We start from the raw sequence: 17,608 nt of genomic DNA, 5'->3' as shown, positions 1-17,608 counted from the left end.
ATGACTCCGTGTACCAAAATCACAACAGCAGGCGTAGCCATTCACTCAGAACACCTGACAGCGTGGCACCCACCACACTCAGGGCGCAGCACTGCCCCCGCCCAGGCCAATCCCCCATGGGGACAGAGAGAAAGGTCGCTGGCACATCATAAGTGTTTATTGAAATAAACCGAGTACTGCTATCCCCCTTCACATGCAGGTTGGCGCCCATACAGCTCCTGATAGTTTCAGGGATCTGGGTGCCTTCCAGTCTCCCCACTGGCCCCTCCACCGGGCCCAGATGGTGCTGGTGCCCCCATGTCTCAGTTTCCCTCTGAAGCCCCTCTCCTAGCACAGACAGCAGAGAGAAGGAAAGGGATGGGTCGTAGGGACAGAAGTGGCCCTCAAGCCACAGGCCTTGGGCAGGAATGAGGGGAGGTGGCATGCACTGGGTCCTGCCCACCGCTCCGGGCAGATGGGAAGATGTGGAGGAGGGCTTCTAATCAGAGGCCTCCTGGCTCCATCGGTAACTCTGGCCAGTGCTCTAGAAGCTGGCCCAGGTGCTGGCCGGCACCACACCTGAATGTTCCCTCCCTAGGACAGATGGCATCTGTGAGCTGCTGGAACACACTCCACCCTTCCTTGTTGTCTGTGAACCAGTCTGCACTGACTTCCCGTTCTGGAGTCCCCTGAGGCCCTGCTAGGGACCAGGGCGGTTGGAGGAGGGCTGGTAAACCCTTCCAATCTAGCAGCTTCCAGGAGACCTAGATTTGCTTCTGTTTCACTAGGGTGGAGAATTCACCAGTTCGGTCCCACCTAGGCATTGGTAAGAAATGTCTTTTGTCCCTACCAGCTCCCAAGATTGTGCTGTCCGCAGGGAGGGCTCAGGCGCCCTCTGAGGGAGCAGCAGGAGAAGTGGGCCTGGCTTGGAGAGCAGGCCAAAGCCCAGCCTGACTGGACTCTAGGAGGGGCAGACCTGTAGGGATGTCATCTCACCTTTGGGACTACAGGACAGAGAAGGGGAAAGGAGGAGGGTTTCCTCCTCCCTTCTGAGGTCTTTGCAAAGACCTCATGGGATAGCCATGCTGCTTTCTCTGCTCTCTTGTTGGGGCCGATTGGGAGTCTACCCCGAATTCAGCTTGCTGTAGTGCCCACCAGCCTCCTTGGGGACAGAACAGAGTTCTCCCTACACATAGCCACCTTAGAGAGCTGGAGAGGAACAACTCCATCCACCTACTCCTGCCTAGATGCTCAGCCACTTCTCTGAGCCCTGGGATCCTGGGACTCCGGGGCCGTCTCAGGGCCTCTGGAAGGCAGGCAGGCAGGCATCCTAGCTCACTGCCGCCCCAGCACCACCGTGGCCTGAGGGCAGAGGGTCAGGCTGACCCAGGTGCCTCTGGGCCCCCAGACTGGCTTTAGCTCTCTGGTCTCTTTTCCCTTTTCCCATGATCTGCCACCTCCCCCAGGAACTTCGTGCCAAATGAATCCTTGAAACCGATTTATTACTGGGCCCTCTCCCTGGCGTCTCCCTTCCTGGAGGATCTAGGTCCAGACAGACTGACAGGGTGAGATTGGGCATGTACCCCCTGAGAGCGTGGGGCCGGGCCAGCCCAAGCTTGGTGCCCAGGCCCTGCCTCCCTGGGGAGGCCTGTGCCCGCCGTGCCTGCCTCGCCCTCCCCTAGCTCTTCTTGGCCTCCTGCTCCCTGCGCCGGAGCTTCTCGCGCTGCCGTGCAGCCTTCTCCTGAGCCTTACGCTCCTTCTCAGCAGCTGCTGCCAGCTCCTTCACCTTCCGCTTCACCAGTGCCCGGTCATGTGAGCTGCTGAGCCCCAGGCTCTAGGGGAGGAATCCGAGGGTGAGGGAAAGCGCTCAGGAACCACCCCCGGGTTCTTTGTGCCCCTAGCGTACTCTCTGGAGCTCTGCCAGTCCTCTCTGAAATGTAGCCTCTATCTCCCAGACTTACAGATAGATCAGGGCCCTCAGGGCGAGACCTTGGTATGCGAGTGGTTGGGAGAGATGAGGATGGAGAGTACCAGGACCTTTGCCAAACTCATCCCCCTTCCCACAATCTTTGGCTTCCATTTCTCCACTTAGGATTTTAGCCTTAGCATGACCCTGCCATTCCCCTGAGGCCCAGAGATGGGGAGCAACTTGCCCAAGGTCACACAGCTGGTGGTTGGGGAGGTCCCTTCCCATACCAGAGACTTCCTGGGGGACTCTCCTCTCCTCCCCTTCCCAAAGCAACTGAGCAGAGGGTTGGAACAGGCCAGAGACCTCCCGGCACAGAGATCTCTCCCTCCCCCCAATCTCTCTGTACTACAACCAGCCTCCAAGACTAAGAATCAGACAAGGTGATTAGGGGAGAGACTTCCTTCCCACGATACCAGGAGTCTTATCAGAGTCAAGAGTCAGATGATATGCTAGCCCTGAGACTTAGGCTGGAGCTTGAAGGTCAAACCAAACGGCTTCAGTTTCAAGTCAGACTGAGAACCCATGCTAGGGTGCAATGATTAAGCAGGCCAAGGACCTTGCCTAGAAGTCAGAGGTCAGGGCAGTGGCCTCAGGGGGAGTGATGAGGTCAGGATGAGGGGATCCTAATCCTTGCTTCAGGGTCTGGCTGCGCTGGGGCCCTTCTACTATGACCCACCTTCAGCTTGCTTCCATCCAGCTGCAGAAGCTGTGGCCCGTCCACCTGCCGCGCGGCAAACTCGGCGGCGTACTGTTCCAGGTTGAGGCTGTGCAGCCACTGGCCCACCTGCTGACTGGTCCAATGGTGGACAGTGGGGAGAGGTTCATCCAGGAACTGGGGTGGAGACCAAGGAGAGTAAGGGGGGAAGATGTGGCCTTTGCCCTGCACACCTGGCAGAGTTAGAGGCCAGGACTTGCTCACCTCATCTGAAGACTGGGACAGCGTATGGTAGGGGTAAGAACATTTGGCCTCTTGCCGGGGACCACTTGGAATCTTGGGGCTGCTGCTGGGGGGTGTGGAGTCATCACTCAGAGTGGATTCCTAGACAGGAGAGGGTGCATGCCACTGAGGAGAAAGCTTGCCCCCAGCCCGAGGGAGTCCCCTCTAACTCACCCACCCTCGTCTAGAAGGAGCTGAAGTCCTGGACTGGGTACCAGCAGTTGCTCAGTGCACCCTATGCATGAACCTGGAACTGGGCAGGCACATATGACATGGTGACTCATGCGAGGCATTGGGATCTGAGGCCTCTGGGAGGACATGGGGCTAGAACTGAGCCAGGCAGAATAGTAGTAGGAATGAAGATCTCAGACTAGATGTCAATTCCTACAGGCAGTCAACCAGGATTCCTCCAGGCTGGGTCAGGTGTCCTTGCCTTGAGCCTCCCCACTAGGGCCTCTAGAACCCTGGCTAATAAGTGGCTGATAGAGGTCCTCGTCCTCACTGGACTGTGAGCTCTATAAAGACCTGAGCTGTGTTTATTCACTATGGTAGCACCAGGGCTCAGCACAGGGAAGGAAGAAAGGGGAGGCAAGCTAGGAGGGAATAAAGAAGGAAGTCTGAGGTCAGAAGGGACCCCTTCTCCCCTGAATTCCCAGTTTTTCCTCTGCCCCAGCTGCACATAAGGAAAAGAACCACAGGACAAGCATTGGGACGGGGGTCATAGAGAGCCTGGCAACTTGATCCATGCACAACTGTGGGCAAGTCCCTTCTCTCTGAGCCTTCATTTGGTCATCTGTACAATGGGGGTGAACACGCCTGCCCTCCCTACTTCACTATGCCTTTGTGAGTGTAAAGCACAAACATGCCTTTGGAGTTTTATAAACTGTACAGTGCCGTGTGAACACAAGCAGACACTCGTTTCTGTTACTCAGTCTCACTTCTCCCACAGGGTTGTGAACACTAGCTTGGCTGGGGTCCTACTCATCTTCGTATCCCCCAAACCTTAGCCCGCCACACAGGTAGTCCAGTCCTAAGACAGGATGTGGGGCTAGCACTGAGCCAGCCAGAAGAGTTAGCGGGAATGGAGGAGACCTCAGGCTGGGTATACACTAGAGGAATCATAGTGTTCACCGATGTGCATTGAATGAAGCAGTGAATGAATCAACAAATGAACTACTCTAAATATGAATGAGTGAACAAGTGAATACATAAACTCATGGATGAATGAATGAATCATTGAATGATTCCATGGATGGGCAAATGATCTCTAGGAATGCCTAGATCCTTGCTCGAGCCAGAGGGAAGTATGCCGTCATCTCACCTGAGCCTGAGAGCCAGTATAGGGAAAAGGAGGCCATGGACTTACCTGAGAGGCTGACTTCTTAGGGCTGAAGCTCTCATGTTTAGGAGAGCAGGCAGGGGAGGTGGTACTGCCAGAGGATGCCGAGCCCTTGCCACTGTCTGTGAACCAGGAAAAGGGCAGGAACGGGGAGCCCCCTGACCTGCTGGATCCCTCCACTGACTCCCTGTGGAGAGAGCACCCTGCATAGGTGTGGGCCCACAGGGAGCTATGGGCAGAAGCTGTGGCTGAGGTGCCATGGGTACCTCTTACCTGCTGCCCATGGACAGGCGGTTGCTGCCCTTGTCCTTCCGGCTCTTGCTAGTGGATGCTCGGCGTAAGGTGACCCTGTGGGAAGGGCAGGGAAGTGGGGTAGTGCTGCCCACTGTGCTATGCTGTACCCCGACAGCTCCAAGCTTTTGGTTCTGGCCCCTCCTCCACTCACCCCAGGTCCAGGAACTTTCGGCGAGTCTTCTTATCCAGGCCGATGGTGGGGCTGGCAGGCTCAGGTGGGCTGGCATCCCGGCTGTCATCTTGGGGAAGAGGGAAAGAGAATAGCCTATGCGGTGGCCTGCCTGCCTCCTTTAGCTGCCAGTGTGAGGTGGTAGAAATTCTCTCAAATCATACAACCTGCCTGTGGTGCCCTTGACTAGCTAGCTGTGTGACCTAAGACAAGTCACTTTAACTCTCTTAGCACCTGCCTATTTCATGGGACCTAATCGGATGTTTATAAAAGTCTTATGCAAACCACAAACCATTCTGAAAAGGTGGGGACCACTAACTACTATTTGCTATTAATTTTACCTTGGCTGACTTCTAACCAGCCTTCCACTCTTGCTTCACATGTCACCTCCTCAGAGAAGCTTCCAGAGTGCTTCCAACTAGGTCCTTTCACCCTGATGGGTCCTCTCCCACCACCGTGCCCATTTCTTGTATAGCACTTACTACCGCTTGTAACTAACTATACGTTAAGGGATGATTTGATTGCTTTCCCTCAAGAGTATAAGTAATTATTTCATTGTTCTTCCTCGAAGCTACAAGGGGAGAATGAGAACTGCATCTGTTTGCTCGCTCGTGTGTCCAGTGCCCAGCAGTGTCGGGCTCTTCATAGGCGATCAGTAGACGAATGAATGAAGTGTGGTGCTGACGTTCCTCTTCTCTCCAAACCACCCTGTCCCACCTTGCCCAGCCCAGCGCTTGTGTCCCTGAGCCTACCAGCAGGGGGCGCCGCGCGGACCCAGCTCACCTTCGCTGTGCGGCTCCGCGCGCGGGTGGCGGCGCACGAAGCTAGGCGAGCTGTCCGAAGAGGGCGCAGAGCGCGGCGGCGAGCAGGAGGCGGCGGCCAGGCCTTCGTGTGAGGCGGCGTTGTGCAGGGGCCGGTATCGGATGAGCGGCGAGGGCGGCGGTTCGTCCTCGTCCAGGCTGCGCCGCAACCCGGGAGGATCCAGGCAGAACGAACCCCCGGCAGGGGACCCCGGGCCCGAGTGCAAAGGCGAGCGCAGCCGGTGCAGGGGACTCCCGCAGCCGTCGGTCACCTGCGGGAGGGGACAGCCGTTCACCACCAACCCTCCTCCCGCTTCCAGGTGGGATCGGGATCTCGTTTCACCCTCTAAACTGCTCAGAAGTCTCTGAGCAGGGAGCCAGGACTCCTGAGCCTTTCAAACCCCAAGCGGCGGAGGGGTGGGGGGTAGGGGGTGGGGGTGGGCAGTGAGAGGTGGGAGACAAGAGACTGAGGCTTTCGGTCACATTAGGTTGGGGTTGAAGTCAGCCTTTTTCACTTACTACTGTGTGACCTTGTTACCGAACCTCTCAGAGCCTCAGTTTCCTCATCTGTGAGATGGGAACGATAATTCCTTCTTCGAAAGAATGGAATGAGTCAGAAATGAACACAGCTAATGTTTGTGAGCATTATTATGTCAGAAGCCTGGGGTGTCTCCTTTCCCTGGAAGGCGGTTTGGAGGGGCAAGAAAGGTGGGTGGGGTATGTGATTGGGTAGGTTTCCCCAACCTTGCCTCCGGGCCCATCGGAGCCTTCGCCATCCTCTGCAGAGCTGGCACTGTCCCGAAGTCTTGAGCGGGAGGGCCGGTGTCTCCGGCCCTTGGCCAGCAGTTGGGCCCGGGCTTTGTGTAAACTGCTGTCCAGTCTGACTGTCTCTGGTACAGCCAAGTCCAAGTCTGCAAACCAGGCAAAGGGGTCAGAGACTAGACACATGAGGACAGAAAGCCCAGAGGCCTACCCCAAGTGGCCACCTGCACTCACACCCCAGACATTCGACAAATGTTTCCGAGTGCCAGGCACAAGGAGTACAGATGAGATGAGAAACAGGGTCTCTCACAGTCTGTGGGAGAACCAGACATGTCAGCAGGTAAATAGAGCAGTGCGATGGAACCTCGCACATGCAGAGGGCAGGACCACCCCCTTTGGATGGGTCAGAGGAGGACACACCAAAGCTGGGTCTTAAGGTCTGCAGGGGAGTTTATGAGAGGAGGTTGGCAAAACTGGTATGTGCAGTGCTGAGAAGCAGGGGAGTAGAGGAAAGGGGGCACCTCCAGGGCAATTGGAGAGTCAATTTGTGGAGGGAAGGGCTAGGGGGTGAGGCTGGAGAGATCATAGTAACAATGGCTACCACTGAAGAAGCACCTACTGTGTGCCAGACAATGTATATGTATCACCTCCCTTACTCAAAATAACCTGGAAAACTAGGGACAGCTATTACACACATTTTAGAGCTGAGTAAACTGAGGCTCAGAGAGGTTAAGTATCTTGACTAAAGCCGCCAGCTAGCAATGATCTAGGATTTGAACCTGGCTAGTCTGACTCCAGGGATTGGGCCTGTTGGGGACGCTGGCTTGCTGTGCCATGCTCAGGTCCACACTCAAAGACAGCAGAGGCAGGGGCAAGGGAGAGCGTCCACAGTCCCCAGAAGCCTGTCTCTCCTTTCCTGGGGTCCTGGATGAGTCCTTGGAGGAAGAATGGGCAAACCCAACGGATTGTGCATAAACCCTATGCTCCTAGTTTCATTTTTCATTTGCTCCACCCAAAAATGAAGCCCTCACCCTGCAGTCTCTTTCAGTCTCCAAGCTTGGTACTGGAGTCTCCAGGCAGAAAAGGTTCTTCCCAGACTTCAGGATGGGTTAAGACCTTTCTTCTCCACTTCACCTGGAATAATCTCAGGGATCCCCATCTCATCACCCATGCCCATTCTGCATCGTTTGCTCCTCTTTCTCTTGCCTGCAGGCACCCTGTAAGCCGCCCCAGTGGCTCTCCTAGTTATACAACTACCTATGTCTGTTTTCAGCCCTGACCCCTCCCCTGAATTCTAAGACTGGGCATCTCAGCACGTGCAGGAAAATTGCCACATCAAGGCACCAGGCACCTCAAACTCAATCCATCAAAACAAACCCATCACCTTGCCTCAAACTGGCTTTTGCTGTGTTCCCCGGCTCAGTGAAAGGCCCCGTCATCCACGCAGTCACCCCATTCAGACAGCTCCAAGCTGCCCTGCCGCCTCAGCCCCAGACCCAGTTGGTCATTCATGTGTCCAGCTGCCTACTTGACACTTCCATTTGGATATCCAATGGGCATCTTCAACAAACATGTCAAAACTGAACTCCCCATTCCCACGCTGCTCCTTCCATTCTGGCCAGCTCAGCAAATAGCAGCTCCATCCTTTCGGCTGCTCAGGGCAAACTCCTAGAGTCATCCCTGATTCCTCTTTCCCTCTCACCCTACAAATTGATCCATCCTCAGTTCCTGTTAGCTCTACTTCTGAAATATATCTAGATGTACTGAAATATTTATGGTGAAATGACAAGATGTTTTGGATTCGATTCAGGTGAAGAAGACTGGCGTTGGCAAGGGGATGTAGATGAAATAAGACTATCTACGAGTTGACAGTCATTGAGGTTGAGAGACGAGTACATGAGCATATGATGGAGTACATTGTGCTACTCTCTCTACTTTTGATTTCCCACAATATTGTTTGTATGTGTCTTTTACACACACACACACACACACACACACACACACTCACATACATGCATATGTATGCAGAGAAAGAGGGGAGAGAGCATAGAAAAGAAGGGGAGAAGAAAGAAGAGGAAAGGAAGGGAGGGGAGAGGAGACGAAGAACTCCTCACAGCCTCCCTGTCTAGGTCACCATCACCTCTTGCCTCCCAGCTGGCCTTCCCTCCTCCTTTTTTTCCCATTTACAGTCTATTTTCAACACATCCACCAGAATGACTCTGATAAAACATGTCAGCTTGTGTCACTTCTCTGCTCAGAACCCTCCAGTAACTTCCATCTCACAGAGTTGGAGCCAAACAAAGTCTCTCGGTGGCCTTCCAGACGGAGTCTGTGCTGCCCTTACCTCTCTGAGCTTCTAGTTCTCTCCTTCACCCAGCCACTCTGGCCTCCTGGCTCTTCCTCATGCAAGCCTAGCCTGTTCCTCAGGGTCTTTGCGCTTTCTCTCCTCTTTCCTGCAAGGCTGTTGCCACAGATGTCTGCATGATTCTAGCCTCACCTCCTTCAGACCTTGGCTTAAATACTTTCTCTCACTGAGGATTTCGCTAACCACTCAATCTGTAATACCCCAGAACCCTCATCCCTATTTTTTTCTATACTATTTAGCATTACTGGCATACTATATATTTTACTTATTTCATTTATTGCTTCTCTCTACCCATCAGAATGTCAGCTCCATGAGGGCAGATGTTTCTCTATTTTGTTCATTACTCTAACACAGGCATAGAATGGTGCCGGGCACATAGTGCTTAGTAAATATTATTTTAATGAAAACACAGATTTGCCTCCTCACACCCCAGGAATCTGGCCTCTTCTTTCCAAAAGGACCAAATTGCCTTAGCTCAGGCCTCCACCAGCTGCCCGCCTCCCTTCCCCAATCCCCTCATCCTAAAGCATGGTTTTGGCATCTGTCCATACATAGCTCCCTGTCTCTGGTCTGCCTCCCCACCCACTTTCCCCAAGCTAGGAGAAACTTGCTAAAGCAGATATCTGACTGTGTCCCATCTGCTCCTGTTTTTGAAACCCCTTGAGTGTAAGAGTGGGGAGGGTTGGGAAGTGGGTGTCCCAAAGCCAACAGCATAAAGCCCATGCCCCCCAGCCCTCCATTCAAGGCCTGAGGGGCCCGGCCCACGCTCTCTCATGTTGCCCACATTCTCCCCTCCAAACAGCATGGTCTTATGTTAAGCGCAGAGGCCTTGGAGCCAGATGGCCTGGGCTGAATCCAGTTCTGCCACTAGCTGGCTGGATGGCCCTGAACAAGTTACTTACATTTAGCTAATGGCTTCCTCATCTGTAAAATGGGGTCATAATAGCAGTGTCTTCCTTATAGGGTTGTTGTGAGCATTAAATAAGATAATCCATATAAAGTGCTTCACCATAATGCCTATGCCTTGGCAAGTGCTCGCAGCACCAGCTGTTGGTGGTGGGAGTGGGGACAGTATGAAACCACCTATGCCAATACCTGGACACTGACCTCCACCTTCATTTCCCACCTCCATCCCTATGTTCCTGCTGCTCCCTCTGCTCCATCCCTCTCCACCCCTTCTTTGTCCAGCCCTCAACTCCAATGTGTCACTCCCCGCTACTCCGGACAGCTATACCTCTTCAGGCTCGCCACTACACTATGGTCAGGAATGAGTGTCCCATGCCAATCTACACAGCAGAGGGTGACGCGCTTGACAGTCTATCAAGTCCCCTGAGAACCTGGTACAGGGCCTGATAGGTCGGCACTCAGTAGGTGTTTGACGAATTGAAGCAAAGTCACACTGTGTGGCCCGGTGCAGAGCACACAGGTGCTGATGAGGGTCGCCGACAAGGGTCGCCGACGAGGTCAGGCCCTCACTCCATCCCATCCCACGTTTTGATCCTCTGCGCAGCACTCAGCCCATCTAATGCGTTCCTTGTTTAGCCCTGTGTGCTTTGTTATCAGCACCCCCTACTTGCCCCTGTGCTAGCATTCAAGCTTCGTGAGGGCAGGGACTTTGTCTGGCTTGCTTGGTGCTGTCTCCCCAGGGCCTACAACAGAGCCTGACACACATTAGGAGCTCAGTAATGTTTGTCAAATGGACGAAGGAGACAGAGAGTGACTGGAGGGGGCTACTATTTTAGTGAGGTAGCCAGACTGAGATCTGGGTGACAGTAGAAAGCCAAGTTTGTAGAAAGAACAAGAAAGAGCTTTCCGAGGAGGGGGTATGGTGTGGCCATGGGCTTGGACTGTCTGAGGAGCAGCAGGGGCCAATTTAGCCTGCAAGGAGAGAAGACTGCCTGGCCGAAGGGGAGGGTTGACCAGAGAGGATCTTAACAGTTGTCCAGGGGCAGCTGGTGGGGGCTTGGAGATGGGAAAGTTTCTGTCAAAGGGCTGCAATCTTGGACCCCAGGCTTGACACCACTGCTCTGGTTCCTTAGCTGCCCCTGCTTCAATTCTGGTGTTTTCAGACCCTGGGGCTGAGCTGGGTGAGTGAGCCCTCTGTCCCCTGCCCCCAGACACAGAATCTCCAGGCACTGCCTGGAAGCAGCAAGGATCGAGGAAGGACCCAAGAATAATAATAATATCAAACAGTTATTGAGGTCTCACTGTACGGGGAACCACTCTAACTGCTTCACAATTACTACTAGCTCATTTAAACCTCCCCAAAACCCTAGAAGGAAGAGACTAGGAATCCCCAGGGAGCCGTAATTTACCTGAGGGCATATGGCTGGGGAAGAGCAGGCCAGGGTTACAGGCAGCCTGGCTTCGGAGGCATAGTTGTAACTATCAAGCCCACTAAACCTCCTCTGAGGCCTAGATGGGAGTGATTTGTGAGTCCTACTTCTCATTTTACAGGTGGGGGAACTGAGGCTAAGAGAGGAAAGGTTTGATCCAGGGTGCAGAGGAAGTAACATCCTGGTCTGTTGGCTCTCAGGCCAGTGCTCTTGCAGCTTTGGGTGTGGGGAGGCAGGGGAAGGAGGAGAGATGATGAGCATCCTCTACCCCTCTAGCACTTGGCTCCTGCCCAGCTACCCCGGGCCAGGGAGAAGGGCCCTTTGCTCCTGACTCTGGGCCACATCAGGACCATGGTCATCTTATTTTGGAGGATCTAGGGAGCAAGGTGGGGCTAGCTTCTCTTTAGGTCCCTTGCTCTATCAGGCCCCCTTGCCTCATTCCATCCCTCCCTCCATATCCCTTTCCTCTCCACCTCACCCCTCACCCCCCACCCCCAGGGAGTTTCTCCGGCCCTGGGCAGTGGGAAGTCATGAATATTTAATTGCATTTCACATCAGGAAGCAGGCAGAGCAGGCAGCTAGCTACCTCAGCAGGTCGCGGAGAAGGAAAACAGGAAGGGTTGGGGTGGGAGGAGGGGGAATGAAGGCCAAAAAGCCCCAGAAAGGGATCCTTATAAATATTGCTGTTGTAACCGGCATGTCCACTCTTCTCTGTCATGCCAGAGGTCAGGCCAAGCCTGGGTGGAGATAGAGCAGCTCAGACTCTGAAGCCCAGCGGCGTTTCAAGGCTTGGGGAGTCCTCGGGGCAAACCCTCCACTTCACCGGCCTCAGGGAGAGTGAGTGGGAAGCAGCATTCCCCAGGAGCCAGGAGGCAGCAGTTCCTGGCTTTGCCTGGCTTGTGGCTATGAGGCCGGGAGAATGAGGTGAGCAGGGAAGGGGAAAGTAGAGAGGGGAAAGACCATAGAGATGAGGAAAAGGCAGGGGAGGAGAAGATAGGAGGCTCTGTGGCATTCCGCACCCAAGAACCCCTGGAGGTCACACATATACAAATGTGAGTCCTGAAGGCAGCACATGTTAGAGGCTTCAGGTGGCTTCTTTCTGTCTCCATCTCTCCCTCCATGTTCTTCCGTGATCCTTTGCTCACTGACTCCTTTACCAAATCCCACTGGGAAACTGTCTACCCCTGTGCATGCTGGGAACTCTGCCCCACCAGGTGGTCTTTCTCCAATCCACACAATAGAAAGACTGCAGCGGGTAAAGGATGGTGCAGGTCAGTATGTGCATGCACCTCAGTGTGTATTGATGCTGTGTGTGTGTTATGCATTTGGTTTCCGTGTACATCCGTGCAGAGTGAGGTCCCTTATTTATGTGACTCAGAGGTAATGTGTGTCACCTGTGCTGAGGGATACAGGTATACAACACAGTGACTGATAGATAGCAGGGAGTTAGGCAGTCTGGAGTCCCAGCTCTGCCACTAACCTGCCATGTGATCTTTAAAGCAAGTCACTTCAGCACTCTATGCCCTAGGTTCCTTGTCTGTAAAATGGGCACACTTATGAGCATTCTTATGAGGATTCAATGGTACAGTGAGTGCGTGTGAGATGGGGGTGCTACCCTAGTACCTGGCATGAGACCAGCACTTAATAAATGAAGATCCTTATAAATATTGCTGTTGTAACTGGCATGTCCATTCAGATAGTGCTGACAAATAATCAGGATGTAAGGCCACCACACACACACACACACACACACTGAAGTCCCCAAGGGACCCCAACCCCCTCCCTCCCACTTCCCCATGCCAGGTGGCCTTGGCTAGAGATAGGACCAAACAGCACTTACCAAAAACCTCATCCACGGGTTCTCGGAACTTTGAAGAAGCCATGACTCAAGAGAGCTGGAGAGGACAACGGGGAGGAGAGGAAAAAGGCCGTGGATAAGAGGTTCAGGATGGTGGAGGCCAGGGAGCTGCCAATGGCCTGTTCCTGGCTTCTGGCCTTCCCTCAGAACTCCTCCTCCAGTACCTGGAAGTCATCTGAACCATAGCCCAGATTGTGGGGGTTGGAGCAGGAGACAGAAGCAGAAGGCAGGGGCAGAAAGCAAGTCCAAGATATAGTCACAGGCTAAGTTCTGTGGTAGGCCCAGCTGATTTGTTGTGTGCCTCCACTCAGGTACTGAACTTTTCCCCCTCACTCTCAGGCCTTTCCATCTTTTGCCTTCCCTAAAAACTTTTAATCATCATGAGTTATCCAACATTAAATCTAGGTGAAATCTTGGAGAATATTAAACCAAATCCTCTCATTTTACAAATACAGAAATGGGAGAATGACTGGCCTAAGATCACATAACAAGTGAATGGCACAATCAGGACCAGAACTCAGGTTATTCCATCCATCCATCTATCTCCTTCCCTACTTATCTATCCATCTGCTTGCCCATTCATCCATCTATTCATTCACCCATTCATCACCCATCTATCCAACCATCTATCCATCCATCCATCCATCCATCCATCCATCCATCCATCCTTCTATTCAATACTTACCCCCATCCATCCATCCACTCATCTTTGCATTTATCAGTTCATACCGTCCATTCATCCATCTTCCCAGCCATCACCCAGTCCTGCCTCTCCCCACCCACAGTCACTGGTGAGCTCGCCACCTGCTTTTGTGAACACAAGCTGTTCAGGAAGCTGGTGCTATCAGCAGTAGGGCCACTGTTCTTGACAAAATCACAGTTCTAGACAGACTCACAGATGCCAGAGGGTATGAGGAGTACTCACAGCACAACAGTGGACAGCCAAATCTCTATGACGCATCAAGTACATTCTGGAAAGAAGTGTGGATGGGTAGGGGTTTTGTTTTGTTGTTGTTGTTGTTGTTGCTGCTGTTGTTGTTTGGGAGGAAAGCAAGAAGGAAGGCAGGTAGAGAAGCAGGATATATGCAGCTGAAACAATTTAGGCAGCCTTCCTAGTGCATAGGATTGTAACAGTCAAAACCAAGGCTTGGGTATTAGAGGGACAGGGGAATTCCAGATAATCAAAGAGTAAGGAAGTTCAAGGACATGGATACACTGCATGGCTGGGATGCAATCTCTAGTTAATTGCCCAGGCACTGGGCAAGATCATACATTTGGCAGGTATAGGAGAGAAAGGCCATGTGCCTATTGGGGTCTTTCCCAACTCTCGCCATGAGCTGGCCTGGCTAAGGATTCTCTTAGTCTCCCCACTTAACAGATGGGAAAACTGAGATGCAGGAGATAAGAGGCAGAACAACCTTGACCCCGGTTCTCCTGCCCTTTATCCCTGTCCTGGGTGATGATTTGCAGTTTTGGAGGGTGCTCATGAGGAAAGAACACTATAGGGAGAAAGGTAGAGAGAAGGGAGCTGGTCCATACTGGTTAGGTCTGGGAGGAGTTTCAAAACCACCTCCACCCCAGGCTTCATGGATGCGTGAGGTTGAAAGTAGAAAATGAGGTATGAGAAGGGGCCAGGGACATGGGCCCTCCTGCCATTCTTGAACTCTGGGTGCTAGTAGCAAAGACATTTTAGAACTTTTCTTCCTGTCCTGAAGGGCCAGATGGGAAGGGAGGCTGCCCCTAAGAATAAACCAAATTCGCTCATTCAATCACAAAGCTTCATCTGATCAGGACCCAGCTGCCACCTCCTCCAGAAAGCTGTCGTAGATAGCCCTCCCTCCTCCCATTTGTCTACATAATTTCTAAATCCACCCTTCCCCATCCACTGGGAAATGAGGGATTTTTCATACTTCATCGATTCCCTAACTGGGTCATAACTCCCCTACAGCTGATGGACACTCCCTGAAGAGAGGGGCCAGTATGCCCCACCAAACTAGGGACTCTCTGAAAATAAGATTGGAGGCTCCCCGAGGGCAGTTAGTGGTGTCTTCTCTCTTAGACTACCTGAGATGGAGATCCCTGTGGTCTTTTTTTTTTTTTTTCAATTACAGTTGACAGTCAATATTATGTTAGTTTCACCATAGGTTCTTTATTCAAGGTCCCAGTCCGGGGTAGAGGTCCTTGAGGATGGAGTCCTCCTTTAGGTACCCTCTGGAGTGGGCTGGGGTTTCCAGTTCACACCCTGCCCAGGCCATCCTGATTCAGCACAAAATGCTTTCTTTTCCTCCCTTCAACAACTAATTCTCTGGGGTGTATATAGGGGACCCTCCCTACACTGTCCCGCAGGGAACTCTGGGAAGAAGATATCCAGGAGGTAGGTCACCAGGCCCTTCCCCACCAACTCCCTCATTGCAGAACTGAGCTACAGAAAATTAGACACCCACCCCATGACCCATTCACACTACACACACACACACACACACACACACACACACACACACACACACACTCATTCACACACTCATACACATCCAACCAGTTAACTGCCACAGGGTAGAAGTGAACCTGTTCCTCCAGACTCTGACTCCTCTGGGCTACTCCTTCCAATTCCAGCTCCTGAAGGAGGAGCACCAAGGACTTTTGACCCTTCTCTAGCAGGAAGGGAGGCAGGTGAGATCGAAGCTTCCTGACTCAGGGTAAGAAGCAAAGGGAAAAAAAGGGGGCACGACCCTGGAGAGGGAATGGAGGAGTAGGAACAGAGACAGATGGACAGGTTGGTGGGGGGCTCAGTCCACAGGGCTGCAGAGAGAAGGAAGAAAGAGCAGAAAAATAGATATAAAGACAGAGTGGGTCTAGGGAAAGCAGTAGTGGAGAAGGGCCACCAGCAGCCCAGAGTGAGTCCCAAGGGAGGGGTGTGAAGAGAGAAGGAGAATCCGATGTGGGGGAGAGGGCAGTTCCAGTGGGGCAGAAAGGAGTCCTGGAAGAGCAGAAAGGGACCAACAGAGAAAAGTGCAACTGGGAAAGGCCAGGAACGAATGGCCTGGAGAGGAGGCTGGGGGTAGGGGGAGGCAATTCTGCAAGTAGAGAAAGCCAAGCCCCTCTCCCATAGGCCCAGTCTTGGGGCGCCCGGCGACCGATGTCTCCTCCAAGCATCGCTGAAGACGGAGTAGGGGTGGAAGACAGGGCACCTACTGTGCTCCCAGGGCCCCTAGCCCCCAAACAGAGCTGGGTGGCTAGTTTCTCTTCAACACCAGTATAACTCCACGCCAGGCAAGAAAGAGTTAAGCCCTCTCCCCCTTCCCCCACACCAGTTTTTTTAAATTAATTTCTGGGGGGTGGGTGGGAGGGAAAGGATTAGAGACACAAATCCTATCTCCGCCCCCTCCCCTTACAGCCCAGCACCCTAGCTCCGAGCGGCCCCCTTAGGGATGGGGGAAGAAAGGCCCTTGTCGCTTCCCCGCTACAGCCACTCGGAATCCCACCGCGAGCCCGAGTGACCCCCTCCCAGCTCTGCTTCCCTGTCCACTTTAGGGTCCTTAGAGTCCCAGCCCCTTACCTCCAGCATCAGTCATCTTCACCGTCCGTCGCCTGGGGAACCCCTCCTGCCCATGGTGCTCGGGGTGGAGGGTACCGTCACCCTGGCCGCGGGGGGCTCCGGGCTGGCTCAATCCACTCCATCCCGGGAGTGGGGTGGGGGTCGGCGAGGAGGGTCCAGGAACTGGAGGGAAGGGTGGAGGGAGTGTGAGAGAGAAGGAGGTTTGCAGTAAGCAGGAGGCGCGGGCGGGGCTGGACCAGGAGACCTGACCAGGAGGATGCTCCGTACGTGTGTGTGTGTGTGTGTGTGTGTGTGAGAGAGAGAGAGAGAGAGAGAGAGAGAGAGAGAGAGAGAGAGAGAGAGAGAGAGAGAGAGAGAGAGAGAGAGAGAGAGAGAGAGAGAGAGAGAGAGAGAGAGAGAGAGAGAGAGAGAGAGAGATTGAGATGGAAGAGAGAGCGGGCGAGCTCCCCGCCCCGCCTGCCAGCCCAGCACAGCCGGACGCGGGCCCCCAGCCTGGCAGGCCTATACGCGTCGCGTCGCGTCGGTGGGGCTCTGCGGGGGTCCCCTCAGAAGCGGCAATGCGGGGGGCGCGTGGCGGGGAGGCCCGGCGCCCGGGAGACAAAGAGCGGGAGGAGGGGGAGGGAGGGGCGGAGGCGGCGCGCGGGGAGGGGAGTAGGCGGCCCGCGCCGTGGCCTGGCGAGGGGATTCCGTGTTGCCGTTACTTCCCGGCCCGCGGGAGTAGGGGCGGTGGGAAGCTGCCGGGACCCACGAGGCTTCCGCTTCCTCTGCAAGGTCCGTAAGGGTTCCTGATCCATCCATTCAACAAACGTCCACCGAGTGATCGTGTGCTCCGAGGCCCGAGGGTACCGCGGGGAACATACAGAACCCACTCGGTCTCGGCGGTCAGGGTTCGCGGCATAGTCAGGGGGACAGACGAGTGGGGAGGCCTTCACAATCCCCATGCTGCAAAGCCTGGTTCAGCAAGGATACCTTGGCACCCGCAGAGCACACGCAGGCGGGGAGCACGGAGAGGATTCCTGGAGGAGGTGATGTGCTTGGTGGCCCACTCCTGCAGGCCAGGGCAGCAGCGTAGAAGTGCTAGTTGGGCTTTGCGGGGCGGCAGTTGTGGGGTGGCGAGGGGGGCCAGAGAGGAAGATGAACGAGACTGCAGGGGCGGCGGTGGATGGAGGCCTTGCCTTTTATACTCAGCCTTAGGGGTAAAAGTAACTGAGGAGGGAGGGGCTTAGACTTGCATTTTAAGAAGA

At 54.0% G+C, this 17,608-nt stretch overlaps 1 protein-coding gene across 3 annotated transcripts; it reads right to left on the bottom strand.

Moving 5' to 3' along the window:
- Positions 1 to 135: 135 nt before the first annotated feature.
- SAMD14 (sterile alpha motif domain containing 14) lies at positions 136 to 16,688 on the bottom strand. 3 transcript variants are annotated; one of them, XM_016158471.2, is made up of 10 exons: positions 16,365 to 16,686; positions 12,791 to 12,845; positions 6,232 to 6,398; positions 5,471 to 5,759; positions 4,670 to 4,757; positions 4,498 to 4,572; positions 4,252 to 4,411; positions 2,868 to 2,987; positions 2,625 to 2,780; positions 136 to 1,813 (listed from the first exon to the last, which is right to left on the bottom strand). In XM_016158471.2, the coding sequence occupies exons 2-10, from the start codon at positions 12,831 to 12,833 to the stop codon at positions 1,658 to 1,660; spliced, it is 1,254 nt and encodes a 417-aa protein (XP_016013957.1). In that variant the 5' UTR covers positions 12,834 to 12,845; positions 16,365 to 16,686; the 3' UTR covers positions 136 to 1,657. The 3 variants fall into 3 exon arrangements, with proteins under 3 accessions (XP_016013957.1, XP_016013955.2, XP_036078018.1); XM_016158469.2 differs by having other exon boundaries at positions 2,625 to 2,987; positions 16,365 to 16,688; XM_036222125.1 differs by lacking the exon at positions 6,232 to 6,398 and having other exon boundaries at positions 2,625 to 2,987; positions 16,365 to 16,688.
- Positions 16,689 to 17,608: the final 920 nt, after the last annotated feature.

This window comes from Rousettus aegyptiacus, unplaced genomic scaffold (genome assembly GCF_014176215.1).
Source record: "Rousettus aegyptiacus isolate mRouAeg1 unplaced genomic scaffold, mRouAeg1.p scaffold_m13_p_6, whole genome shotgun sequence".
Lineage (NCBI taxonomy): Eukaryota > Metazoa > Chordata > Mammalia > Chiroptera > Pteropodidae > Rousettus > Rousettus aegyptiacus.
The sequence above is the reverse complement of the archived record's forward strand: the minus strand, read 5'-3'. Positions and strand labels throughout refer to the sequence as shown.

Coding starts and splice junctions, on each gene's coding strand:
- SAMD14 (XM_016158469.2), bottom strand. CDS start 12,833: ATGGCTTCTTCAAAGTTCCGAGAACCCGTGGATGAGGTTTTTG. Junction 4,758..5,470: donor CGCGGAGCCGCACAGCGAAG/GTGAGCTGGGTC, acceptor CTCTTCCCCAAG/ATGACAGCCGGGATGCCAGC. Junction 2,988..4,251: donor CTAAGAAGTCAGCCTCTCAG/GTAAGTCCATGG, acceptor TCTCCTGTCTAG/GAATCCACTCTGAGTGATGA.